The 26,759-nt window shown below is 34.6% G+C and overlaps 4 protein-coding genes across 5 annotated transcripts; 2 read left to right on the forward strand and 2 right to left on the reverse strand.

Moving 5' to 3' along the window:
* Nucleotides 1–518: 518 nt before the first annotated feature.
* On the reverse strand, nucleotides 519–12,560 carry LOC110599819 (protein MICRORCHIDIA 7). 2 transcript variants are annotated; one of them, XM_021736397.2, is made up of 20 exons: nucleotides 11,875–12,560; nucleotides 10,978–11,052; nucleotides 10,828–10,862; nucleotides 10,648–10,726; nucleotides 10,179–10,271; nucleotides 10,005–10,089; nucleotides 9,328–9,403; nucleotides 8,038–8,166; nucleotides 5,422–5,520; nucleotides 5,200–5,301; nucleotides 3,999–4,160; nucleotides 3,817–3,912; nucleotides 3,254–3,305; nucleotides 3,066–3,177; nucleotides 2,883–2,956; nucleotides 2,370–2,752; nucleotides 1,671–1,765; nucleotides 1,515–1,596; nucleotides 1,141–1,263; nucleotides 519–1,030 (listed from the first exon to the last, which is right to left on the reverse strand). In XM_021736397.2, exons 1-20 carry the CDS (start codon nucleotides 12,338–12,340, stop codon nucleotides 944–946), a joined length of 2,505 nt encoding a protein of 834 aa, XP_021592089.1. In that variant the 5' UTR covers nucleotides 12,341–12,560; the 3' UTR covers nucleotides 519–943. The 2 variants fall into 2 exon arrangements, with proteins under 2 accessions (XP_021592089.1, XP_021592090.1); XM_021736398.2 differs by lacking the exon at nucleotides 5,422–5,520 and having other exon boundaries at nucleotides 11,875–12,558.
* Nucleotides 12,561–15,594: 3,034 nt separating this feature from the next.
* Nucleotides 15,595–16,692, forward strand: LOC110600377 (auxin-responsive protein SAUR72). The gene has a single exon (XM_021737222.2). The coding sequence runs from the start codon at nucleotides 15,927–15,929 to the stop codon at nucleotides 16,455–16,457; it is 531 nt and encodes a 176-aa protein (XP_021592914.1). The 5' UTR covers nucleotides 15,595–15,926; the 3' UTR covers nucleotides 16,458–16,692.
* Nucleotides 16,693–22,102: 5,410 nt separating this feature from the next.
* On the forward strand, nucleotides 22,103–22,501 carry LOC110599808 (secreted RxLR effector protein 161-like). Its single transcript, XM_021736385.1, has one exon. It carries the CDS (start codon nucleotides 22,103–22,105, stop codon nucleotides 22,499–22,501), a length of 399 nt encoding a protein of 132 aa, XP_021592077.1.
* Nucleotides 22,502–23,930: 1,429 nt separating this feature from the next.
* Nucleotides 23,931–26,680, reverse strand: LOC110599649 (omega-hydroxypalmitate O-feruloyl transferase). Its single transcript, XM_021736150.2, has 3 exons — nucleotides 26,037–26,680; nucleotides 25,464–25,932; nucleotides 23,931–24,956 (listed from the first exon to the last, which is right to left on the reverse strand). The coding sequence occupies exons 2-3, from the start codon at nucleotides 25,902–25,904 to the stop codon at nucleotides 24,099–24,101; spliced, it is 1,299 nt and encodes a 432-aa protein (XP_021591842.1). The 5' UTR covers nucleotides 25,905–25,932; nucleotides 26,037–26,680; the 3' UTR covers nucleotides 23,931–24,098.
* Between the last annotated feature and the right edge of the window lie 79 nt (nucleotides 26,681–26,759).

Genomic DNA, 26,759 nt, shown 5'->3' on the forward strand with positions numbered 1-26,759 from the left:
TTTTATCACCCTGAATATAGCTTTTATAATTCAACCACAAATCTTTTGCATTCCAACATGCATATTAAAAAATCCAAGATACGGTCGCACAGCCCCTTATACATGTATATTCTCTTTTCTTGGTTCAAAGTGAGAAATAGGCTTTTAACAGGAATTATTGCATCTAAAAAGATCTTAAACATCTGAATTAAACACAAAAAATTGAGATTATTGTTTGGATAATTTGTTTCAGATGCCTAGTTCCGTAAATTCTGTAAGCAACTTGGCTCGTTCACACTTTACAAAAGCTCAGGATGAATGTTTGATTGCATAAAAGCACAAACATTACATTATTTCATATTTGGTTTCAGTTGTGTTATGAATATTTGTAGTCATCTTCCTCATTGCCACCCCTTTATTGCCAAACAATTTTCTGTTATGATCTCCCAAGGCATATGAATCGTACTACATGGAAATTGAAGAACTAACATGGACATCATCATATACAGAAAAAACCGTAGAATACCAGTTTCTGCCAATTGAAGAAGCACAATCTAGCATTGGGAAAAATATATATACACAATTTGCGAGTTAACACCAATACTACTTGCTACTAGCAACTAAGGTTCCACAAAGATTAGAGCAGCGCTATTCCGATCCAAAATTTGGCAGCTACACAGTGGCTCACCAATTCTATATTTCTGATCCAGCAGTTCAGGCCTGTGCACCTTCTAATTCTTTACATCTACTTGATACAAAATTACATGGGAGAAACCAGTTGTCAAGAGCCGAGCGCCAGAGAACGTTCATTGTTCAATGAACTATACACCTAAGTTGGCATTCTTCAAAAACCAAAGCTACATTTAGTTAATTCACAATGAAACCAGTGTGACAAAAGGAAGGATAAATCTTCAGTCTTCCTGGATAAACGGATGGGAAATGATGGTGTTAATTGAATGTGATCTTATAGTTCTCCTCTGCGGTTTGGAGCTTTCATCTTTTCCAACAGTCTCACCTTGTCCAGCAACTCTTGGATGGTATTAGACGCATCCTACAAGAAAAAAGCAATCCATGAGATACCCTACTCGGGTAAAAAGGAGACACTCAGGGAAGGGCAGCGAAGAAGCTTTTCTCCCTTCATAGATGAGGGAGAATGGAAACCTTCAATTTTTTCCTCAATTTTTCCTCTTCCTTGTCTCGTCGGTCCCTCTCCTCTGAAAAAATATCAATAAGACTTTCTTGTTCCTTGTTTAATTCCTCAATTTTTTGCTGTGCTTCCTTTAACTGCGCCACAGCACACAGGAATCTCAGAGGGAAATAAATCACTAAGACAGGTAAAAGAAAGAAAACTGAATTGCCGATTAATTGATCAAAATGTCTTCTTCCTTTCTTTTTTTTTTTTTTTTTCCTTTTTTTCTTGCAACTCCTACACTTTTTTCCCTAATTAATTCCAAGTCCTAGATACATTAATCACTTGGATTCTCGCTTTCCTCAGAATTTCCAGCACAATAACTAATATAAGACAATAAACAAACCTGCATCTCAAGTGATTTACACTTGTCACACTGCAAACCATGCCTCAATTCACCTTGAAACTTCGCTTTATTTTTCTCTAATCTGTAAGTGAAAAAGGAGAAGTTAAAGGGCATAATGAAGCACAATACTAGAATTACAGACAAAAAGATACATACCTTTCCTTCAGGTTTTGATTCTCTCGATTCAGTTGATCAATAGTGCGTAAATCAGATTCTGAAAGGCCACTTCGACAATTATCAACATCACGTTCCTGTAAATGAAATAACTATTTTAACAAGCATTAACAGAGTCCATATAAGATGGCATGCACTAAGAGAAAGGATGACAACCTACGTCATCAGCTTTTGTCAACACATAGAAAGGACAAACATCAATTGTGTTTCCTTGAAGATGGTTTCATTTCATCCAGATCCAGTATTCAGTGTTAAAACATAGCAAATTGATTTATAACTATAATTAGCGTAAAAAAAATACTTAGAGCATTATCAAAGAGGTAAATTCCAGGGTATCTGAAAGCACACTAGAAGTAGATTGAGCTTTAAGCCTCTGCATTTATCAAGAAAAATGAGAACCGATACTTCTATCGCATTTTGTTCCTTATTTTATATACATTCTTTTAAGGAAAATACCATGCTCTTTAACAACTAAAAAGTATTCTGTTCACTTATCTTTTTTGTCTCTCATCCTTTTTGGAAACTTTCCCTGAACTTTAATGGGAAAGTACCATTTAGCAAAGATATGTTTCACATTCTTACTACCTTAAAGGAGCCACATCCATAAATGGAGCAGTAAACCTTCAAAATTTTTCTAATCCAACAGAATCTGAATATGTGTTATATTTTAAGAGAAAGAACCTTTGTCTTGGATTGTGTGACTACTCGCTGAGAGGAATCTTCAGGGCACGAAGATTCCTGAGTTGTACGCATCCCATTTTCTTTAGTAGGACGGGCAATACACGCATCATCATCAGAAACATCTTCTAGAGAAGGTGATGATCGTTCAGAAGACCTTGATTTTCTTCCATATTTGGTTGGTGTATTTGTTTTGCCACTCCCTTTGCTTGATACATGTCCATTCCCATAGCCAACATCCCCATTTCTCGCATAGCTCTCTGATCCTTTTCCTCCTTTTTGGTTTACATGAGAAAAGAATTTGTCTGAATGTGAAGGTGTCTTGCCACTAATGGCAGTATGCTTCTTAGATTGAGAAGATACAAATGAGTTGTCAGGAGAAGATCCTACAGAACCAAAGTAATTTAGTGCCTCCTTACTAGCAAGCTGCCATCAAAGTGTTCACACCCAGTACCTAATGGCACAACAAAACATCTGTTTGAAGGTAATTAAAAGCGTAAAAGAACCCAGAAATACCTTCTACTGCACCCTCATTTATGAGTTTCTTATTTCGCCGCGGAGCATATCCAATTTTGTGACAGTAGGTGGACCTAACAAAGTAACATGACTATTAGTCACATAAAATACACCAGAAACAATTCAATAGAAAAGCAATAACCGTAGTTAAAATTTAAAAATTTAGAGATATGAACAACAAACCAGTAAGTCTTTTGCATTTGTACAAGCCGAGCCTCAAGTCTAGCAAGAACAGTTGTACGTTCAAATCCTTGCTTATCATGAGCTGGTTCAACGAAATTAGCTTCCAGTACACCTATCAACAGAGATTAAATGCCTCTTATATTAAACTCAGTAATAGATGCTAAGGATTGTCAAATAGATTGCAATACCTATAACTCCACGGCCATCACTTCCAGCTGCATTCCAAAGCCTCCAAAATGGCTGAAAAACAACAATGCTTAGTATAAGAATTTAAAAATCTTTATGCTCCACAGGCATGAGGATCGACAAGAAAAATACAGATGTGGGGGGCTCCACAGCACATGGTTCCTCATAATTCAGGTAGATCTTATCAGCAATTTTAAGAGGTATTTGCTAGGGATTACTTTCCTATTACTATGTTTCAAAGCACATTAAACTAAACAATGGGGATTAACTTCACTTTCCCTATTCTCATAAACGTTCCAACCCTGTCTAGTATAATATAATATGGACGTTTCAGTATATGCACTGCATTGTGCATAGCAAAAGAAGAGTTAACCTTCTGAAACAATATATGTTCCATAGCTTTGCAATAGAGCAATAACCAATTCACTTGCAGTTGAATCACACTAAACTACAGAGCAATTTTTCATTTCTCATATTTTTTACAAATACTCTTTACAATTTTGAAAAGATGAAGAAATATTGTACTAACAATTTCATGCATCATTTATCACTTCATGAAACAAACCTTAATGAGTCTATTCTTGTGATAAACATTGAAACCTTGAACATCAATATGATATTTTGCATCCTTCACAAAGCCAACAGTCACAATAGCTGCCATCTGTTGTCAACAGTTACAAAAAAAATACAATTTAAAATTGAGATAATTAAAGAAAGAAAGATAGTAAAAGAAATACGATGTATTACATTTGAGTCTATTGGGACCCCATCAGCACCATGCTGCGGCTTGTAAGTTATCTCTTGAGACAGCATCATATCATTCACTATATTGTGGTGCTCAACATCTTTTCCACGAAGAATGATTCTGAAGCCAGGAGGAATTCTCAAGTAGAGAATTGAGGCATAACTCTGGAGCAACACACTCAACATTAAGTCATAGAATAAGATAAGCATCCAACATCATTAAGGTAGGCATTCATCCATTAAAAGAAGCCAACTTAATTTGAAGAATCCTACTAGTAACCCACCACATCTGAATTTACTTCTTGGTCAATCTCTCCTCACCAAATAGTTTTGTAACTCATCCAAGTACAAGTATAATGAACCCCGGTAATGGTCCCAGAAATGGTAGAAACCAGATTCTAAATATTTTCAAAGAACATTTTAATGCTAGTTCTAAGAGGCACAAAAAATTGCAAGCCCAAGTCTTTTAGTTGTTTGCACATTATTTTTGCAACTCAGTCATGGAAATAATTTGTGACAAATGAACATGGACCTTAGCTTGGATCTAGTATGTTTTCAAGTCTTATTCACACTACAAGGTAGATAGGTGTTGAATCTCATCCTGTTGTCCTAAATCTAAATCTGTAATTTCATAAAATCATCAATGAAAAAATAAAAATTGAACTTACCGAAATTTGAAAACTTCTCATTATTACCTCAAAACTCTTTTATTACAAAAAATAACAAAAAGCAACCTAATGTCAGCCCCAAAATTCCAAATCTCATACGTTACTTAGTACTGCAGCTAGCCTTCTCCCCTAGAATTACTTTGAATTAACCTCTTAAAAATCACTAGTCCAGATATTCAACTTCTGTAGCCTTTAAAAATCAACTTAAAAGACAATTTTTGTAATAGCTGTATAATAATCTTGGGGAATTCATCTAAACCTTCCTGAAAATGTGATACAATACTTTGGGGTTTACATCTGAAAAGAACAATATAACAACACAACCACCATGCTGAAACCAAAAGTGTTGGCTATCCAATTACACTAATGCCACCAATGAAAATATGGGAAAACTATACTTGAATAATGATAATGAAAGAAGAACCAAGCCAGTGTTTCATATTGGCAATAAATAGAACAGTAAAAATTAAAAATAAATAAAGGAACTCCAAATTCTTCATTTGAATATTATAGAATAGTGTAAAGTGATTAATTACCCTTAATGAGTGTCTATAAGTCAGGAAGTGCCTGGAGTTTGGAAATTCTCTTGCCATCTGTATATTCTTCTCATCTCGATTGACACCTCTAAGTTGGATATCCTGCCAGATATAAGCCATATAAACTACCATCACAAGCAAGATAATATTCAAAATCTTATTTGACATCAACCACAGATGAAGAAGAACATTAGCAAAGGATGTCAGATATTGATAGCATACATGAGGATCAGAGTCAAAATCAAGCTCCAACAATCCTTGGTCATCCTCCCAAAGATTGTATATTATTATTCTTGTTCCATGATCTGACATCAGATTAAACTACATAGTAAAAAAAAAAAAAGAAAAATGTGTTAATAGTTTAAAGAAAGAGTATGATAAAAACAACTGATATTGATACAGCTTCCCTTGGAGAAGATTAGAAACAAGGAACTTCAAACTGGAACACAAGCAAGAAATTTATCCTTGAGAAAACAGGCCAAGTCTAACTTACCCCCAAAAGCTAGTCCAAGGGAAGAAGAGTGCATAAGCTTTATACTCAAAATGATGTTGGATATTAACAACACATTCCTCTCATGCCCAAGACCGAATATCTAGAGCATGAAAACACTTACAAGAGGCCCAGATGGAATGTCTAAAGGAGACTATTGGCTCCTGACAGAAGAAATGTATAGTGATTGACAAGAAAACCAGTAAGTGCCCACCAAAAAACCAAAAGAACAGGTTCATGTTGAAAACCTCGAAAGCCCAGTCATTACAGACTTTGCACCAAAAAACTTCACTACAGAAGTATACAATTCTTAAAATACAAGAACATTATGATAGAGTGAGAAGCAATTAAGAGAGTATATGACAAGGAAAAGTGTTAATCTTACTAAAAAAAGAACCTCCTCAGAGGATATAATAAGGATTCCAAGAGAAATCCTCCATCTAGCTCAAGCTAGCCAAAGCAGTAATGCTTTTTAGAGAAGAAAATAAAAATACAGATGATTTCCTCTATTGTGACTACCCCTCTATTTATCTATTCCCTGATCCCCAGAAGCAATCATCCCCTATTGATTGTCATTCGTGATTCTCACTAACTGAATTATCCCCTTTTATCTTTATTCCCAGCTGTCCCGATTCTCCCTTTCCCTAGACTGATCTCCTGTGTCTCTCTTCCTTTGTCTATAGTAAACCCTCAAAGGTTTTGGATTGCCAATAATGCCCCCCTCCTGATTAACAGCCTTTCCACAAGGCTAAAATATAGAAATTGGTTGATGAAGTCTGTGTAATCCATCCATGTAGCTTCTTCCTCTAGTTTCCCTTCCCACTTAATTAGTAGCTTGCTACCTGTAGGATGATTCAGAGTCGTTTTCCTTTGTAGAATTTGTTCAGGTGTAAATCCCCTCTCCCCCACTTCCAGCCCTTTAGGTAGTGCTGAGGTAATCATATGTTTCAGTTGCGATACGTGGGACACAGGATGAATCCTTGCTTCTTCGGGAATTTCATATAATAGATGATTGTCTAGAATTCCCTATCTTTTGAATAATTTGGAATGGACCGTAATAACGTGCTGCCAACTTGGCATGGATTGTAGGCTTAAGAGAAGTTTGCCTATGGGGTCAAATTTTGAGAAATACTAAATCTCCAAACTCAAACTCTACATTCCTCCTATGCTTGTTGATTGCTTTAACCATTCTTTGTCAGGCCCTCTTTAAGTTGAAGTATTGGAGGGGGTCGACCATAAACCGTCTCAAATGGAGACATGTCCGCAGTTGTGCGGTGGCTTAAATTATACCAAAACTCTGCCCAACAAAGCCACTTTTTGCCACTGTCGAGGCGAGCAAAACGTTGTTCCTGCTCCGTTTGGATCGTTTGCAAGTCTTGTTTTAGTTTCAGGGAAGCAATGACTTATTCTATACTTGACATGCTCCTCTCCATTTGATGGATTTGAGCTTCTAATTCTCTGTCCATTCGTGTCTTGGTCATAAGGAGACAGCACCAGCAGGTCAGACCAAAGTGATAGAGTGAGAAGCAATTAAGAGAGTATAAGACAAGGAAAAGTGTTAATCTTACTCAAAAGGAACCAGAAATCTCCCATCTAGCTCAAGCTGGCCAAAGCAATAATGCTTTTTAGAGAAGAAAATAAGAATATAGATGATTCCCTCTATTGTGACTACCTCTTTGTTTATCTATTCCCTGATCCCCAGCAGCAATCATTCCTTATTGATTGTCATTTGTGATTCCTGCTAATTGAATTATCCCCTTTTGTCTCTATTCCTAGCTGTCCCGATTCTCCCTTTTCTCTGGACTGTGATCTCCTGTGTCTCTCTTCTTTTGTCTATAATAGACCCTCAAAGGTTTTGGATTGCTAACACATCATCTAGAAATTCCTTGTATCAAAAATATCTAGAAAATAATAAAATTATGGAAGTGTCAACCCACTTAACCAAGCTTATCCAGCTACTCCATCTACATCACTTGGTTTTTTTATCTGAAGCTAGCACAAAATTCAACCAACACAGATGCACTTGCTCAATCTTCAAGTTACACTCCTCACTCTTTGGCAGCTATACAATCTATAGTCAAGCTCAATTGCTTACGTGACTCCCATCATGTGATGAGAGGTTCTGCAGCTAAGTATATCATACCTCAAAGGTAAAGTACAACAATGTTCATCCTGTTCAGCAGACTAAAAGGAAAGATGCAACAAGTTGACCACCTGCTAAGCTACACTTCATTGGATGGTTCATACCGGTGTTATTGCACAAATTTTGTATCTAACACATTATAGGGTAAAGCCAAAAACCAGGAGCACTCTGCATCTTGTTTTACACTTCAAGACTAGAAAATTACCTGACGAAGGAGGTCTGCCTCACTGGAAAATGGTGACCATTGTACTATTGTTTCTGCGTTTCTGATCCAATCACCACTAGAGACTCGCGTCATCTTGTTCCATTCTCGCCCTTTTCTTTCATAGTCAAGCTTTTATATAAATTCACAAAACAAATATTAGAAGTCCATATATCAAATAGGAGAATAATAAGTATTTAACAGCAATAAAACACATGATCCACATCCTGGATTTGAGGACTAGAAAACTATTTGCAAACAAGCAGAAATGTGAAATTTATAGTCACTTTGGTGGCTCAAGTTAGATGAAACAAGTAATCCAGACTAGAAGAAAGCAACCAAAACAGCAATAGACAAGTGAACTCAGCACTCCTATTAAAATATATGCAACCTCCAATAGGAAACCATATGTAAAATAGATAGATAGATAGATAGAGAGAGAGAGAGAGAGAGAGAGTCCCCTAAAGTGGTATAAGACTATAAGTAGTAAAATAGTCAAAAAGGAAAAGGGGAAAAAATCAGTTACTGCTTCTGGTTGGGCTCTACAAACATTGGTTAAAATCTAATGTGGCTATGCAACTCAGTGGAGAAGTAATTCAAGTTATTCAAATCTTTTGGTCTTCCTCCATCTATCTCACCCTAACTATATCAAAACATTACTGAAACAAATTTTTGAAAGACAATTTTTCACTAACTGGTAAATCGAAATTCAGTTTGTAACCAGCCTATGCATGGTTTTGCTCTTTCAATGGCCCACAAGAAAGGGTAACAAAAAATAGTCCAAGGAAAGCTCTTGCCTAGAAGAAAGGGTAACAAAAAATAGTCCAAGGAAATAAGTGGAACAACAATTGCGATCTTAAAGAAAAGCGATCAATGAACTACCACATACAAGAGCTCCAAACTAAAGGAAGAATATGCACAGTTACTAATAAAATTTTTAAATTTCAACTATCAACTAGGATCAGCTTTGTTGAGCACACTAAGGGGCAACCCAAGGTAGAGATCATGGATTTACTCTCTCCCCAAAAGAAATATCTAATCATGAGCTCAACTCACCAAAGCCTACCAACTAGCAAGCTTGACATATGCAGAACCATAACATTCAAAATTGATAAACCAACATAATAAAAAATCAATCAGAGACGATAACATTAATCATCCTTCAGTATATTTTTTGCATGCCATCTCAGGAAACAGTAAATAAATATCAACCACTTATTTTTCAAACAGAAATCGTGAGAATAAGATCATGGATTACAAAGATCTTCAATATATAATAGCTTAGTTTATTACCATGGGTACCACAATATCTTCTTTTCCCGTGCTCCTCAGGAAAGTGTATGAAAGTAGGCCAATGCTCTGTGTAGGACTGAAAGCAACACAATAATCTGGTCACTTTCCACAGCACCAAAAACTAAAATCAAGAATGGAACACAAAAGCTTCTGGACTTTAATCAAACAATACAAAAATCAAATAATAAACTGAATATGCAAAGCAACCAACAAAATAAAAAAAATACCAACTAATAATTGTACCAAATAATATGACCATAAATTCCGAAATTCTTCTCCCAAATTGTAAAACAACATTTATTTCGCTGAAATTATAGGGATAATCACAAGGAAACTATGCAATAGAAGCACCACATGCAATTCATACAATTTGATAGCAGCCATACATCCTGATTAGCATATATCAAGATATAAAACATCAAATAGCTAATCACATTAAAATTTACTCAATCATATAAATACGTCGACTCTCATCCTAGATATAAACAACCAACATTATATCTCCTCAATTCACAAAAGCCATGAAAGATTATCCAACCTATTGAAAGATTGGTTGAAAGACCCAACAGTCCATCACTCAATCAGATCTTGCCAAAGAGCAAAGAAGTATGCTATCCATAGAGATGAGAGTCAAAGTAAAAACGCAATGCTAAACAATAATCACAGTAAGTGCAAACCTTTTTCCATCTTTCCCACGACAACATGAGAATACAATAACATCTGCTCCAAGCCTCATGGTGCTAGTCTTAAATCCATTGCCATCTGATAAAATAGTAAGCAAACTCAAAATGACACTGACAACAGTGAAATGGAGCCATAAGCATGCTAGTCTAGAAGAGGAGGAGGTTTACATTGTCCAATGGTGTTCGCCACTTTGCTTTTTGCAGAGTACCCCAAGGACATGCACTGCCGCATTTTATCTGGATCCATTCCACCACCATTATCTGCAATAAAGTTAAACACAAACAAGTCTAAGAGGCAAACAATTTAAGAATGAGATAATAGCATTATTGAAAAAATAAAAACGAGAAAAAAGAAAAAACTGGAAAAAGAAAATTTCATGGCATTTGAAAACACACGATCTAAAACCTGAAACATTGAATTAAACAGCAAACAAATATCATAAAATGATGCATCCTCGCTTAGGATGAAGCTGAAGTTCCAAAGCATTGCTGCAGAGCTTGCTCTTTGGACAACTTCATCTATATCACCAGTAATGGCAGTAATGAGTAATCCATGAATCCAACAACTGATATTCAGAAGTGATGATACCACTAAAGTTAAACATGTATCTCTAAGAAAATATTCATAGATGAATACCTTCAATCAAAAGCATTCTGCTTCCATCCTTCCTACTTTCAAGCATGTCAATGTTCACATATGTTGCCCCATTGCAAACCTGAGATCAACAGGGCCACATCTTCAGACAATAAAGAAAACAAGAATTCTAAGATGCCACAAATCAGAAAAGTATCCAAATAACAACTAACAAATAAATACCTCATCCAGTGAGTTGTCTAGAAGTTCTGCAAATGCTGCAAAATGAAAAGCAATGTAAGTGACTATATGAACCAAAACTCAGACTGAACATCACAAATTCTCAACATCATATCATGTCATGAGGACTAAGAAGACATTCTACAAGTTTACCTCCAAGAGCCCACTTATGACTGGTCGCGTTAGAATGCAAAAACTTAGGGTGAACCCTGACATGATCCATCCCACCTACAGATTTTAAACAAACGTGATAGTGTAAGAAATGAAAATGGCATACTTTATTGAATAAAATGTTGAGACTAAAAATGTTCAAGAGTACATGAAACACTAAGATGAGGATCCATATTTAATGTAGTCTCAGAAATTTCACACTTTGTACATTTAATCTCCAAACAATTAAAAGCCACCATATTAATAATGTAAGTATGACACTGCTACTCATATATTGAGTATTTTCCTGTACTGACTCAATGGGAAATCCAGTCATTTGATCCACTATTTTCCTGTACAAAAAAGAAAAATGAATAAAGAAAAAACTGGCTGTGGCCCTTCACACGTGAAAAGAAAATAAAGAGGAAAAAGAAACCCCCAACACAGAGCCACAACAACTACATCAAAGCCGTCAATTTCCCATAGGCCATAACATTCAAACTGAACGATCAGTCAAGGTATAATTTCATGATCATAGATACGGGAAGTGTATGGGAAGCTACCAGTTTTCCTATTACTTCCCCATCAAAATGATTTGCAACTAATTAAGTAATTTTTTGAAAAAACAAATTGATAGTAGCTGAATTAGAACTTTGGGTGCCTCCTTTGCTACATTTTAGCATGAGAGAAGGAAAACATTCTGGTGTGGTGCAACAAATGAGATTTCGGGCGAGTTTGCTTCACCTTGGAAATGGATATCTATATCATAAGGAAATAAATTTTACTAGTGATCTTTAAAATAATTCTTAAGAGCAGAAACTCGCTGTCCTTTAAAATAGGATACCTCGTTTAATGAGGAGATAAAAAAGAAACAAGTAATTGCAAAATATGAAAGAATACCCGAAGAAGAATCCCAATCACCGCAAGGAGCACCCTCATAGTCTCCGGCTTTCCAAAACTGTTTACTGCTCTGACCAGTTGAACTCACATTGCCATTCCCCGATGGCGCAGTCGGAGTTGAACTCAAATGCACATCCACCGCGGACTGTGGCAGCGCCAGAGGAGCCGGAGAAAGTGGAGCTAGAAACCCCACTGGCAACACTACCCCCAACTCATCGAGCTTCCTCTTCTTCCTGGAAACTCCGTGGCCGGTCGAAGAAACCCTAGGTCCCGTCGAAACGGCAGCGTTGGGATTGTTACCATTATCCGACTCAGAGTCAGAGTCAGAATCGCTGCTGCTGCTACTGCTGCTGCTGCTATCGAGTTCGATCAACACTGGAGGACGTTTAGAAACGGTGTCATTCCCTGGATCCTGTTTGGGCGAACGCAGTGTGTCGATGATCTCTTTCTTTACTGTAAATTCCATGAAATATATTTCCTGTCTTTTCCTCTAGAGAAGAAACGCAAAAGTTAAATTCAAATTCAATTGCCTTTGCATGAGTGATTCAGATTCTTTCAAAAAGCAGAGAACTGTTTCTGCAGATTAATCGAATGGTTTCACCGAGAAAATGTGGCCGTTGGATTGCACGCTTGAGCTCCGTGCGAAGGTGTGAGAGCTGAGTCGGTTTGGCTTGAAACTTCGAGGATGCGTATGCAAAGCGCGGAGCCGATTATCAAGCGGCGCGAGCTGAGAGCTTTCTCGACCTTGCACAGTGTTGTCACGGGACTTATACTACCGTCCAATCATAACTCTTGTTTTGGCCCCACCTAAAGCGAGGATGTGGGCTTTCGTTATATGGCATTTCAATTAATTTTATGCTTCGAAAAAAAAATACTAATAATAATTTTATGAAATACTCCCTCCTATTAATATTTATATTTATTGAAAAATTCAATTAATTTATCTGTTATTTTTATTTAAATTATTTTAAAATTTTGAGCTAAATTTATTTTTATTTATATCAAAAATAAGAAAATCAATTTCACAGTTTTTAAAATTAAGTTTTTTGATAGTTTGATTAAACATGAAAAATAAGAAGTTTAATTTAAATTTTCATTTTGTTTTAACTGAAAAATTAAAGCTAAATTAAATTTTTTGATTAAATTTGAATAAAAGGTTAAAAGAGAACTAAATTGAACTTCTTCAATAAATATATGGATGAAATACAAATTATAAATTATTTTTTGTTGAAATATTATTTCTCTATTAAATTTTATTTAGAATACACTAAAAATAAAATTATTATTTTACAAAAAAAAATGCAACAATATAAATTACTTAATTATAATAAAAGAATATAATTGCAAATATATTAAAAATAGTAAATAAACTTATTTTTTAACTATATTATTATATTTTATGATTAATGTGAATAATATAAATAAATTTATTATTTTATGTTATAATACAATATAATTGTCTTTTTTACTTGTATATTTTTGCATTGTCTCGTAATTATGATTGTTGTCTCCACACTTTTATTCAACAAATTCAGCTTAGATGGAAGAATATAATGTAAAACATATCAAACTATATATATAATATAATATTCATTTAAAATATTTTATAAACTGTTAAATGTAAATATTAAATTATTTATAATTTAAAAATTAAAAAATAAATTGATATTTAATTAAAATGCGTTTCATTTTTATTTTTTCGTTTGGCAATCAATCTTCGAATTTGAATGATCAATTAAAAAAATGTTTTTTTATTCAAAATAATTGGGATGCGATTTTTCAACATTAAAAAAAACCATTTGATATGATCAATTAAATAATCGCATATTGCGATATAAATTATTGCACGAGTATATTAACGTAAGCGTGAGTTGATCTTTTCAACCAATAAACAAAAAAATATAGGAGAAAATGACTTCATAGTTTTATTTTTTTTAATTATAACTACAAATAAAATAAATATAATTTAATTAAAATATACACGCCACATGATAGAATAATTTTCCTTTTCCACATAAAACTACGCTGACTTTTATGTAATTAAATTGTTTACTTGACTTAGTAGGGATTAATTAAGATGTGGAGCGTGCGTTGTTGGTGACATAGCATCTGGACACCCCGCGGCTGACTGCTCCACACCCTGTCCAAGTAGTAGAGCCCATTACAATGGATGCTTGCGTGAAGACAAGCAACTCGAATTGGTCTTCTAAGACTAATAAACTTATGTGAGCTATTTAAAGGGTAAATTATTATTAACTTTCTAAGTTTTTATAAAATTAATTAAAATATATCTAATAAAAAAATTATTAAATTAGTATTAAAAATATATATTTTTGAAATAAAAATATCGTATTAGATAATAATTTATGTAGATTTAAATGCAAAATCCAACAATTATTTGGGAAAAATATGTTTTTAACTAATCCATGAGGTAATAGCATGCCGAAAGTTTAGAAAATTGCAAAATATGCAATCATTAATGATTAAGACTTGCCTTTTTTCTCTTTCATTGTTAGGAGGGAGCAGTATTCGGTTCAAATTGAAAAAATTGATCGAACCAAAACGATTTAAAAATTTAGTTCGATTTTTTATACATTTCAGTTCGGTTCGGTTTTTAATTTTAGAAATTTTGGTTATTTCGGTTCAATTCAATTTTGATCAGAAAAAAACTGAAAAAATCGAATCGAACCGATTAATGATAATAATATGTTTTTTCAATAATATAGAGAAATTAAATCATATTAAAGTTAAAATATTTTAATTAAATTTTAAAATATTAAAAATAAAGTGTAAAAAATAAAAAATTTATTAAAAATCGAAACTGATCAAATCGAACCAAATCGAACCGAATCAGACCGGTTCGGTTCGGTTCGGTTTCTAACCAAAATTAATTCGATTCGATTTTTATAAATACTAAAATTTTAATTTTTAATTTATTCGATTCGGTTCGATTTTAAATCGAACCGACCAAATGCTCACCCCTATTCATTACATACAATACTAATTATGTCATTTCTTAAATAAAAGGAAAACTTATAAACTGACAAAAAGGATATTTAGCTATAGTCTCCCTAATCAAAAATTATAATTTACATCACTGCTTCTATGAGCGTATGAAAACTTAATATATAATATATTTGATAATTTTTTCTTAGGGTTCATTTTTTTATATTACTACTCATATTCTTCGACCTATCCGGAAATTAAAAAAATATATATTTTTAGTACTCTCTTTATTTCTTAATAATTTTTTTTTATAAATTTTTTTCCAATGTGAATGTTTATTTATATGATTTTGATGTATTTTTATAATGATAATTTTTAAACATACCCTTATTGAAAGGAATCGCTCCCTTTTCTTCTAAACCACAGATATGTAAACGTGGCGGTTTCTAGGGAAGTTCATTTCACGTACTCCTACTTCTGGAACGATTCCTTTCTATTCAAATTACCTCTTGACAAAAAACAAATAAATAAATAAAGAGCCAATGAAAAGGTTCGTAATTGGATTTAATTTTGGTTTTTACCTGGTGTAAGTTCTCTCCATGAAAGTTCCTCAGTTGACTTTCCATTCAATTATCATCCCACTGCCTCTATATTTTGACACAATTAATAAACCCTATCATTACACTTGTTGACATAAAAATTTAAACAGCCCAGCCCAGGGATGCCATTAAATAATAAATTAAAGAGTAAACACCAAATGAAGAAGGATGAAAGTGGCCGGTTGCGCTCTCTGTTTTCATGGTTCCATTTATTTAGACCAGGTGAAATATTCAAAGTCTTGGAGCTAAGTGGCGTCGACAAGGCCATATCACTACATAGCTACGTCACTATATATCACTCTTGCCTACCCTTTTCGAGCTACCCAAGTTGTGAACTCCATCCTTGGGGGCTTCTCTTGTCTGCGCATCCTTTATCTTCTTCGGAGTCTGCGGTTTTGAGAGCGTTGAAGATTTGTAATACAGACAAAACATATGTTCATGGGTTTCTTCTTATCTTGATCAACTTCAATTTAATTAAGTAGCTCTCTTTGTCTTGCTCTCAAAACAATGGATATTGGGAAGGCTATGTGGAGGAAGAACCTGTTTCTCAAGGCATGGGAAAGGTGCCGATCTCTCGGTTCTGGTAGCAAGAAATCTGCAAGAAATATTATTTCCAGCTCTTTGATAAAGAGCAAATCATGGCACTGCACCACAAGATCAATCGAAGGAGACAATGAGAAGCGAAAAAGGAAGATCAAGGTAGCTCCAGATGGATGCTTCTCAGTCTACGTGGGACCTGAGAAACAAAGGTTTGTGATCAAGACTGAATTTGCTAACCATCCATTGTTCAAGCTGTTGCTAGAAGATGCTGAATTGGAATATGGGTTCAATAGCGAAGGTCCAATATTGCTTCCCTGCGATGTTGATTTGTTCTACAAGGTTTTAGCAGAGATGGATAGTGGAGAAGAAGAGATCATGAGCATCCCTAGTTGGAGCCCATTAATCCTTTGCAGCCCTTCTCGACGCTCCACTAACAAAGGGTACGGAGCCTATACGCCAGTCCATCGCAAGCAGCTGCTAAAGTTGAATCAATTGTAACTCTACATACATACATACAACTGTTTGTAAAAGATCAAAATTTTCCGTTTTAAGTTGTGTTTTTATGCACATGGATATACACCAATACCTGAAGTTTAATCTCAGTGAATTTCGCTATTCAATACACAAATTACACATGCAATCTCTTTTATGGATAGATCATATTTGTAAATTGAAACTCAGGCGTGGAGAAGGTAGCGGAAAACTAATTAGAAAAGCATGATTTCATATAAAATTTAGTTTTTTTAACTATTAATTATGTTAAAAACTGGTCTACTTAATTTTTTTTTATATAAATACACTTATTTTTATGCATAATTAATCGCTCTAAAAATAGTTTTCATATAAAAACAAATTTTTTTAACGTCATCCAAACAAACATCATTACAATCAATTTTGAACAACCCAATATTTTGAGAAAAATATCGAATTTATGTATAAATGAAGTAAATTATTGTACGAAGGTTTCAATATAGCATTAGGTATGGCGTAGATAGAAGGCAAGTCCGCGGATTGGTGCTGGACGTCCCATCCTATTGAGGTTTAAGTTCAGCTGGTCGTGCGAAGATAGTTATTGTGGCATGGAAAATGATGACGCTGATCAAATTCTTAAACATAATTTTATAAAGAGAAAATATTTAATCTTATTTGAAAGATTTAAAAAGCTAAAATATAAAACGAAAACAAAACTGCATGCGGGACACACAGCTAGGCTGTGTGATTGAAGTTTTTGTCTTATGACCACGTTAGAGACTTGCAAAGCTGTGCATTTTCTTGAGAGAAATTAACATTATAAAATCCTTCTTCCCTGGAAATTAAGGTCTGGGAGGATTGAAGTTTACTCTTTCTAAGATTGCATCAATGTGGGAGTGAAAATATGACTTGATTTTTCTAATTAATAGAATTCTTCGGCATTTAAGATAAGCGTTTATTTTATTTTTCAAAGCATAATATGATAAAAACAAAATCTAACCTAAAAATTATTGTAGGAATGAATGAAGTCCCGGAAACATTTCCAGTCCATTGTATAATATTTTCCTGTCTATAGACAATAGAAGATTTCAGTCTCAGCAAATTAACTCTTAGAATACGAAATGGAGGGAATTTTTAAGGCTACGCCCCCTTGCAGCTTATGCCAATGAATTTACAAATTCCATCGCACTAATTCCGTCCAAGGGAGATTTAAGGGCGTGCTCCTTGAAGCTTCTGCTTCTGCCCATAAATTTACAAATTCCATGGCACTGATTCCGTCAACTGTCAGACACATAGCCCTTCGTATGCATTTTAAAAAAAAAAAATTTAATTCTATTAATAAAATTTAATTTTTTTTCCATTCATAAAAAAATTTATTTATTTAGAATTAATTTAAATATAATAAAATTCAATTGAAATCTTTTATATTAAATAAATTAATAATAAAATTTAAATTAATTTAATTTATTTATTATTATTTTTAAATTAAATATAAATTTTTATTTTTATAAATAACAATCATTTTTATGACATTCATTGAAAAAAATTATTAATATTTTTGTAACATTTAAAATATGGATTTTACATAATTTTTTATCATTAAAAATATAAAAATTATTTTTTAAAATTAACAAAATAATCTTGTTAAGAACATCAAGATGAAATTTTATTTTTTAAGAGAAGTAAAGAAGAATTTAGAGATCAAGCTGCTACATTGCAAATCTGATGAATAATTTGCTGATATACTTACAAAGGCATTGTCCAGGAACAAGTTTGAAGAACTAAGTAAGAAGGTTGGAGTATCAAGGAAAAATCCTAAGGAGTGTTGACTGATGAGACTTTTTCTAAATACTTAGGTTGCTTAAGTCTTAGTTAATATTTTGTTTAAAGTTAACTTTTTATCGTAGATGTAATGATGAAAAGGTTAGGTAGCGGATTATAGTACAACTCACCATACTTTATCTATGCTTTTTTACTTGTGAGAGTTACTAATCTCTCTTGTAATTTGTGTAATCAGTCTCATTTTAGCTATATAATCAATGAACAATCATCTCTCAATAAGAGAATGAGAGAGTTAGAGAAGCTCTGAGATGCTTTAATTTTTTTTTCTCAATTCGTTGCTAGTTTTAGATATTTATTTTCAGTTCTAAATATCTAGTTTCAGTATATAGATATCTATTCTCTGCTTCAACTCCCAACAGTAGCATCATAGCTCCTTATGTTCTTTAAGGGCCTATAAAAGAGAGAAAACAAGTGAGAATCCCCTTCACTAAAAAACCTTTAAACACTAGAGTGCATAATGATGGCTTCTAGTGGGTATTCTGCTCCTTCACCATCTGCATTTTCTGGCGAAGGCTACACGATTTGGACTGTGAAGATGAAGCTTATCTCAAAGCTTTTGATCTATAGGAGGTGACTGAAACTGATAGAGAACCAGCTCCCTTAAGAGATAATCCTATTATTGCTCAGATTAAGGCTCATAGTGAAGAGTGTGCTAAAGGATACACGGCTCTGTCATGTCTTCATGCCTCTGTTTCTGATGTGATTTTCACGAGAATCATGACTTATGAATTTGCAAAAGAAGCTTGGCACAGACTCAAGGAGGAGTTTCAAGAAAGTGAAAGCTCAAGGCAAATGACCGTTCTCAACTTGAGAAGGGAGTTTGAGGTTCTAAAAATAAAAGAATATGAAACTCTGAAGTAGCATACAGATCGATTGATGGTTGTAGTCAACAAAATCAGGTTGTTGGGTGCAGATTTATCAGATAAAAAAATTATGGAGTAGGTTCTTGTGAGCCTGCCTGAGATATTTGAGTCTAAAATCTCATCTTTTGAGGACTCTAAAGATCTGAGCAAGATCGCCCTACCTGAGCTCATAAACTATTTGCAAGCTACTAAACAAAGGAGACTTTTTAAACAAGAAAATGCTTCTGAGGAGGCATTTGTTGCAAAATAGAAAGAAAAACAAGTGTTAAAATCCAAGAAAGAAAAACAGAGCAAGCAACCTAAAAGTGGAAGTGGTGCTGTAAAAAAGGGCAAATTTTCACCTTGTCCAACCTGTAGAAAAACAAATCACTTGGAGAAGGATTGCTGGCAGAAAAATAGTGTAAAGCTTGTGCAATGCCATTATTGGAAGAAATATGGTCATATTTCTAAAGATTGCAAAATCAGACAAGGTAGAGCTCAAAACCAGTAGTAGAGTCAAACAAGCTAATTTCAATGATGATCAACCTAAGCACCAGAAAGATCATCTGTTTATAGCTTCTCAATCATGTTGAGTTGTTGATAACCTCTCTTGGTTCATTGATAGTGGCTATACAAATCACATGGCTCGAGATGAAAACTTTTTTGTCTCCACGGACAAATCAGTAAAAGCTACTTTGAAGATGAAAAATGGAGAGATAGTTCAAGTTGTTGGCAAGGGTATTGTTATTGTGTAAACAAAAAAAGGTACCAAGTATATTTTTGATGTTCTCTACATTCCTAATCTAGATCAGAATTTACTGAGTGTTGCTTAAATGATGAAAAAATGATATTCCTTGTCTTTCAAAGACGCTTTGTGCTATATTTATGACTCAAATAATTCTGAAGTTGTGGATGTTAGAATGATTGATAATAGTTTTCCTCTAATGTCTTCTAATGGTACTGAATCTGCATGTAAAGTTATTGTAGATGAGTCTTGGTTGTGGCATAAAAGATATGGGCACTATAACTTGAATTCTTTAAAGTTTATGCAATCTCATGATATGATTATAGACATGCCTGTTGTCTCTATTTGTGATGGGGTGTGTTCTAGTTGTCAAATTGGTAAATTGCATAAATACTAATTTCCTAAAGATCAAGTTAGGAGGGCTACTAAAAAATTGGAGATTGTACATACTGATGTGTGTGGGCCTATGAGTGTGCTATCTTTTAGCCAAAACAAGTATTTACTTATTTATAGATGACTTGACTAAAATGATTTGAGTGTATTTTATGAGCAGCAAGAGTCAAGTTTTTAATGTCTCTAAGAAATTCAAAGCTTTAGGAAAGCATAGTGGTTGTATTCTTAAAACTTTAAGGTCTGATAATGGTAAATAGTATATCTCAAAGGAATTTGATAAATTTTGTGAAGATGTTGGTATTTAACATCAACTTTCAATTCCTTATTCACCTCAACAGAATAGAGTTTTTGAGAGAAAGAACAGAACAATTGTTGAGATGGCCATATGTATGTTGAAAGAGAAAGAGCTACCAAAGACGTTTTAGGCTAAAGCTATTTACACAGCTGTGTATTTGTTAAATAGACTTTCTACTAGACTAATGGAAGGGAAAACTCCAACTGAAGCATGGTTTGGGTCAAAGCCTTCTGCAAGCTACTTGAAGGTCTTTAGATCAGTTTGCTACATACTTGTTCCTGATGTCAAGAGGGTGAAGCTGGATAATAAAGCTGATTTGGGTATTTTTCTGGGCTATGCAGCTCCATCAAAAGGCTACAAGATCTACAATATGAAAACCACAAAAGTGGTTATTAGTAGAGATGTGAAATTTGATGAAGGAGCCTACTGGGACATTGAGAAAGAGCATATTATTATAGCAGTAAACTCTTTGCAGCCAAAAGTTATTTTCAGAAGCTCTAGCAATGGAGATTTAGAATATGAAAAAGAGTCTAATTTGATTTAGAATATGAAAAATGAGTCTAATTTTGATAATAAAGCACTCACTCCAAAATTCAAGTCTCTTTTTAAGATTTATGAGAAGTGTATTGTGGCAGTGGCAGAACCAAGCTGCTATGAAGAAGCTTCTCAAGTTAAAGAATGGTAGCATGCCATGAAAGAAGAAATTGCAGCAATTGAGAAGAATAGAACATGGGAATTGACTTCCAAACTAAAGGGCAGAAATGCAATTAGTGTGAAGTGGGTTTACAATGTTAAAGTAAATCCTAATGGCTCTATCTTCAAGTACAAAGCTAGGCAGCATGCCATGAAAGAAGAAATTGCAGCAATTGAAAAGAATGGAATATGGGAATTGACTTTCAAACCAAAGGGCAGAAGTGCAATTAATGTGAAGTGGGTTTACAATGTTAAAGTAAATCCCGATGGCTCTATCTTCAAGTACAAAGCTAGGCTTGTTATTAAGGATTATGCTCAGCAACCAGGGGTTGATTATGGAGATACTTTTGCTTCAGTTGCTAGGCATGACACTATCAGATTGTTGTTGTCTTTGGCAATCCAAAATGGATGGCAAGTATTTCACTTGGATGTCAAATCAATATTCTTGAATGGTTTGTTGAATGAAGAGATTTATGTTCAATAACTTGAAGGGTTTGAAGTAGAGGGCCAAGAAGACAAAGTGTACAATCTTAAGAAGGCTTTTTATGACCTAAAACAAGCTCTAAGGGCTTGGTATGCAAGAATTGACTCACATCTGCTCCAAAATAGATTCAAGAGGAGTGAGAATGAGCCAACCTTGCATGTGAACAATATTGAAGATAAATCTCAACTGATTGTGTCACTTTATATTGATGATATATTAGTGACTGGTGGAAATTCTCAATTATTGGATGATTTTAAGATAAGAATGCAATATGAATTTGAGATGTCAGATTTGGGAATTATGAGCTATTTTCTTGGGTTGGAAATCGAGTAAGGTGTCGATGGTATCTTTGTGTCTCAAAGGGAATATGCTCTTAAAATGTTGAAAAAGTTTAATTTGGATCATTGCAAGTCTATGGTTGTTCTTTTTGTTGTGAATGAGAAACTTAGCAAGGATGATGGAGCTGAACCAGCAGATGCTTCACTGTACAGAAGTTTGGTTGGTAGTTTACTATATTTGACTACTTCCAGACCTGATTTAATATATTCAGTGAGCTTGTTATCTAGATTTATGCATTCTCCTAGTCAATTGTATTTTGTTGCGGGTAAGAGAGTGTTGAGATACTTGAAGAGTATTGCTGAATTTGATTTGTGGTTTCAAAGAGGAAAAGTTGTCAAGCTTGAAGGTTATGTGGACAATGATTGGGCTAGAAGTATTGATGACTCAAAGAGCATTTCGAGCTATATTTTTTTCCTTGGTTCAGGTCCTTTCTCATAGAATTCAAGGAAGCAAGAGGTGGTTGCTCAATTTGCTGAAACTGAATATATTTCAGCTGCTGGTGCTGCAAATTAATCAATTTGGCTTAGGAAGCTACTGAAGAATTTAGGAATTGAGCAATATGAGCCTACTATTATATGGTTTGATAATAAATCAACCATTGCTATTGCAAATAATCCTGTTCAGCATGGAAGAACTAAGCATATTAAGGTGAAATTTTATTTCTTAAGAGAAGCATAGTAGAATTTAGTGATCAAGCTGGTGTATTGCAAGTCTGATGAACAACTTGCTGATATACTTACAAAAGCTTCGCCAAGAATAAATTTGAGGAACTAAGGAAGAAGCTTGGAGTATCAAGGAAAAATCTCAAGGAGCATTGACTGACGACACTTTTTCTAGATACTTAGGTTGCTTAAGTCTTAGTTAATGTTTTATTTAAAGTTAACTTTTTGCTGTAGATGTAATAATGAAAATGTTAGGTAGTTGATTATAATACAACTCACCGTACCTTAGCCATACTTTTTTACTATACTTGTGAGAATTGCTAATCTCTCTTATAAGTTGTTAATCAGCCTCATTTTGGTTATATAATCAATGAATAATCGTCTTTCAATGAGAAGAGAGAGTTAGAGAAGTTCTGAGATACTTTTTTTTTCTCAATTTGTTACTGGTTTTAAATATTTATTTTTGGTTTTAAATATCTAATTCCAGTATTTAGATACCTATTCTCTGCTCGAACTCCCAACATAATTAACATATTTTGGTCGGATATATGTTATTCGCAAAGAAGTATGTTTAATATTTATTAAAATGCACTCAACTTTTCACACAAAGCTGCTAAGCAACTGCGGCCATAAAAAGAGGACAAATGAGTTTTTGCTAATTGCAAGCAGCGTCGTAAAGGGGAAACTAGTTCTGATTCGATAGAGTAGAAGATTGACATTACCATCTGGTGATTATCGGATTTTAATTGACATCTCATTTAGAAATTTGCTTTGGATCAATATCTAGGAGTGTTGAGGTGTTAATGCCAGATGACTTTGTGGGGTAATTTCTAGCTGTCCTTTCTCATGTGGAAGAATTGGATTTGTATGGTCCGCCTGTCCATGTTCAACTCACTCAATTCATAACAGTTGATAAGATCAGAAAATATGATTTTCTTTCAAGAACTTGAACAATCTGCTTGGAGTATTCCTGGTTCTTAATGAAAATGTATGAATTTTAAACCATTATTTTTGTTTTCCCCGATGTTGATCTGGAAGACATAGTCTGCAATGCCAGTGAAACTACTTTCGGTTATTGTGTGTGGTACCTTGTAAATTCACTTTTCCATGGTCCTTTTTGATTGGCAGTGCTGACTGATCAAGCAATTATTCTGTTTCCAATTATTTCAGCATAATTGATTTTTTTTTTTTTTGAAAAAAAGGAAGACAACACAATACAAATAATCCATTAAAATAAGGCAGCAGCAAAATATAGCAGATCAAGAAACTACACCTATGCTTTATCATCAAAGTATGGGACTCGAGACCACTGACGTAGAAATTGAGGTACAAGTGCAAGACCGAGGAGAAGGAAACTTGAATCTGCACAGCATTCAGATCTGCATTAGTTCTTCGAAGATTTTCATGGCAGAAGCTGGCAAACCCAGAAGAACATTTATACTTTTTCTCTCTTCCCCATGAGAAAGGAAAAGAATTACTTCCTTCTCAGGCAAAGCAACAGGCCCTGATAAAATAGGCTCCCCATACCCGAAGTCTGTAGTGTGGAAGGATAGCCTGGACCAAGTCGTGATTAAAAGAGTAGCAGCCAGAGAAGGTCTAGCTCTTGTAACTTCAAAGTAGTCTATAGCTGATCTCATATAACTGTCATTAACCAAATTAACTGCCTTGTGAACTAATCCTACTGCAAATGACAGAGGATTGTTCTGTAACTCCCCCGCTTTACACAAAGAATTTGTTAACACAATTCCATTGCCAAAGTACCCCTCAGGTATTGGGGGCACAAATCTAGACCGTCCATCTACAGCAAACAACAATTTTGTTTGTTGATCAGGAAGCATCCTTAATGCCTGACATCGGGCTCTCCAAACAAAGGCTGAAAGAGCTTCAAATGTAGTGCATTTGGCTAGAACTCCATCTTCCAAGGCTTTTCTCTTGAGTTGTTCAAGCTTCTCAGGATCAAAACAGAACGATCTAAAAAGCATTTCTTCTTCATAAAGTTTGCTGGTATTTGATACATCTTCAATCTCAGCAAATTCATGGTGTGGAAACTCTGTCTTAGGGGGGTTTCTGGCTTTGAGTATGCTTCTATCTAGAAATGGAGGGACCTTCAGGGGCAAGCCCCTGGCAGTTTCACCCCACGAATTCACAAATTCCATGGCACCAATTCCATCGAACATACAGTGGTTCATGCATAGTCCAAGAACAAATCCTCCACAATTGAACCTCGTCACCTGCCAGTTAGAATTGCTTTGTCAAAGATTTGATTATTTCATAGAACATTATTCGTCAAGGTTATCATATAATGATATAATCAGTTAAGGTTCCTCATGGATCAAATGCAGAGTGTAAAATATTTCTATTTTCCAAATAATTAGCACGGTTGACCATATCTATATTTCAAGTAAACACTAGCAAAGGTGAGAAATAGACAAACCCCCTAATCACAAGGGGGAACCTTGTGATTGATTGATTGATAGAATGATATGCTTGGGAACCTTGCTGAATAAAAAAAGGGAGAGGCTAAGGAAAGCACGTTCTTGTATGAACACTAGCTTTTCAGCTATTAGTTATGTATGAGATGAATTTTCTTTTTTATAAAAAATAATAATACTTTCATGCATCCCATGCTTAATCAATAGCTAGAAAGCTAGTCCTTAAATGAATACGTGATTTCCTTAGCCTCATCTATATTTTTTATAGTAGAAGAAAAGTAAATAGTAGTTAGAGGCTCCTCAAACCTGAACCACAAGAGGAGGCATCTGAAGTATGTTCTGTGCACCCGGAATATCATAAACCAACTTCCCAAGTGTGACAGGGTCAGGCTTTGTGGTGTCTCCTATCTCAGTTATGGAACAGTTTGCTTCAGCTTCAACAAAAACAGCACCCTCCCCAGTGCAGTCCACTATCAGCTTCCCTTCTGAGCTGATTGTTAACCGCCCAGCAATAGGATAGTAGTGAACAAGAACTTTTGACAAAGCATCCTTAATAACTTCAACTGCATCCTCATTTCCTTTCACATCAGACTTAAAGCAGTAAATAGTACGAACTATCACTGCAATGTTCTGGTCAAGGTTAGAGAGGAAATACAGACCCTTCTGTGTTTCCTCTGCAGGAGGAACCAGACTTGGTTCATTCTGCTTAACACTAAGTTGAAAGGTATCACCAGTACTATCTGCCATAGATGACACTTCTTAAAACCTGACACACCTTTTAATGACAATTGAAGATTAATCAGAGGTGGAAAAATGCTATCGTGTTGAATGAAACAGAGAATAGATTATAAAATGAAATGCAATCAGATGGTAACATACCTGAAACAGAAGTGCTAAATTGGAAGCAAATAGGCAGCAATGAAACTACGTTTCTATATTCTCTTGAGGATGGTGTTGAAGTTATATAGGAAAAAATGGGCGAGAAATTTGAAAATTAGTTGTTTTGGTTAACAAATGCTACGACATGACGGGGACAGGTTTTGATTCCCATTTTGAAATAATTATGCGAAAGTCGTAATGGAGGAACCTCACCATGTTCAGAGAGAAATTGGCATCATTTTGGAGTCTTGTGTTGGACATTGTCCTTTCTGCAAATTGTGGAAAGGTCATATGGGTTGTGGTAGGCTACTTGTCAAGGAACCAAAATATTACCAGCAAGCAAGTGTGGCGTGAGAAAGAAGAGCGACCCTAGAATTGGTTGGTGGGGTTGGCGTCCAAATTAGATTACTTGATCTACTTAAATTAGTGTTTTTTAACCCAAACGTGAATCCAGATCTATCGTCTTAGAAGAAATTATGGGCTGCTAGTGTGTTTGTTTATTATAAGATAAGACAAAAACCGAGGCTACGACTAGAGTTAGTAGACGATCAAAGAAACAGATTGTGTGCCGCTTGATTAACATCGTCCTTGCACATTCCACATGGATAATTCACCAGGTGGCGCTGCAATCCTGCATCTGCATGACTAGAATCCTACAATCAGAAAAAAGAAAACCCTTTCTAGCCATTCTAATACAAGCGAAATGCAAGCAATATTTTCTAG

Source organism: Manihot esculenta, chromosome 14 (assembly GCF_001659605.2).
Source record: "Manihot esculenta cultivar AM560-2 chromosome 14, M.esculenta_v8, whole genome shotgun sequence".
NCBI lineage: Eukaryota > Viridiplantae > Streptophyta > Magnoliopsida > Malpighiales > Euphorbiaceae > Manihot > Manihot esculenta.

Excerpts from the sequence above, each read along its gene's own strand:
- LOC110599819 (XM_021736397.2), bottom strand. The coding sequence starts at position 12,340 with ATGGAATTTACAGTAAAGAAAGAGATCATCGACACACTGCGTTCGCCC. Across the intron at positions 5,521-8,037 it reads AGGCAGACCTCCTTCGTCAG|TTTAATCTGATGTCAGATCA; the intron begins GTAATTTTCTAG and ends TTTACTATGTAG. Across the intron at positions 2,957-3,065 it reads CAAATGCAAAAGACTTACTG|GTCCACCTACTGTCACAAAA; the intron begins GTTTGTTGTTCA and ends TTACTTTGTTAG.
- LOC110600377 (XM_021737222.2), top strand. The coding sequence starts at position 15,927 with ATGGATATTGGGAAGGCTATGTGGAGGAAGAACCTGTTTCTCAAGGCA.
- LOC110599808 (XM_021736385.1), top strand. The coding sequence starts at position 22,103 with ATGTTGAAAAAGTTTAATTTGGATCATTGCAAGTCTATGGTTGTTCTT.
- LOC110599649 (XM_021736150.2), bottom strand. The coding sequence starts at position 25,904 with ATGGCAGATAGTACTGGTGATACCTTTCAACTTAGTGTTAAGCAGAAT. Across the intron at positions 24,957-25,463 it reads TGCCTCCTCTTGTGGTTCAG|GTGACGAGGTTCAATTGTGG; the intron begins GTTTGAGGAGCC and ends TCTAACTGGCAG.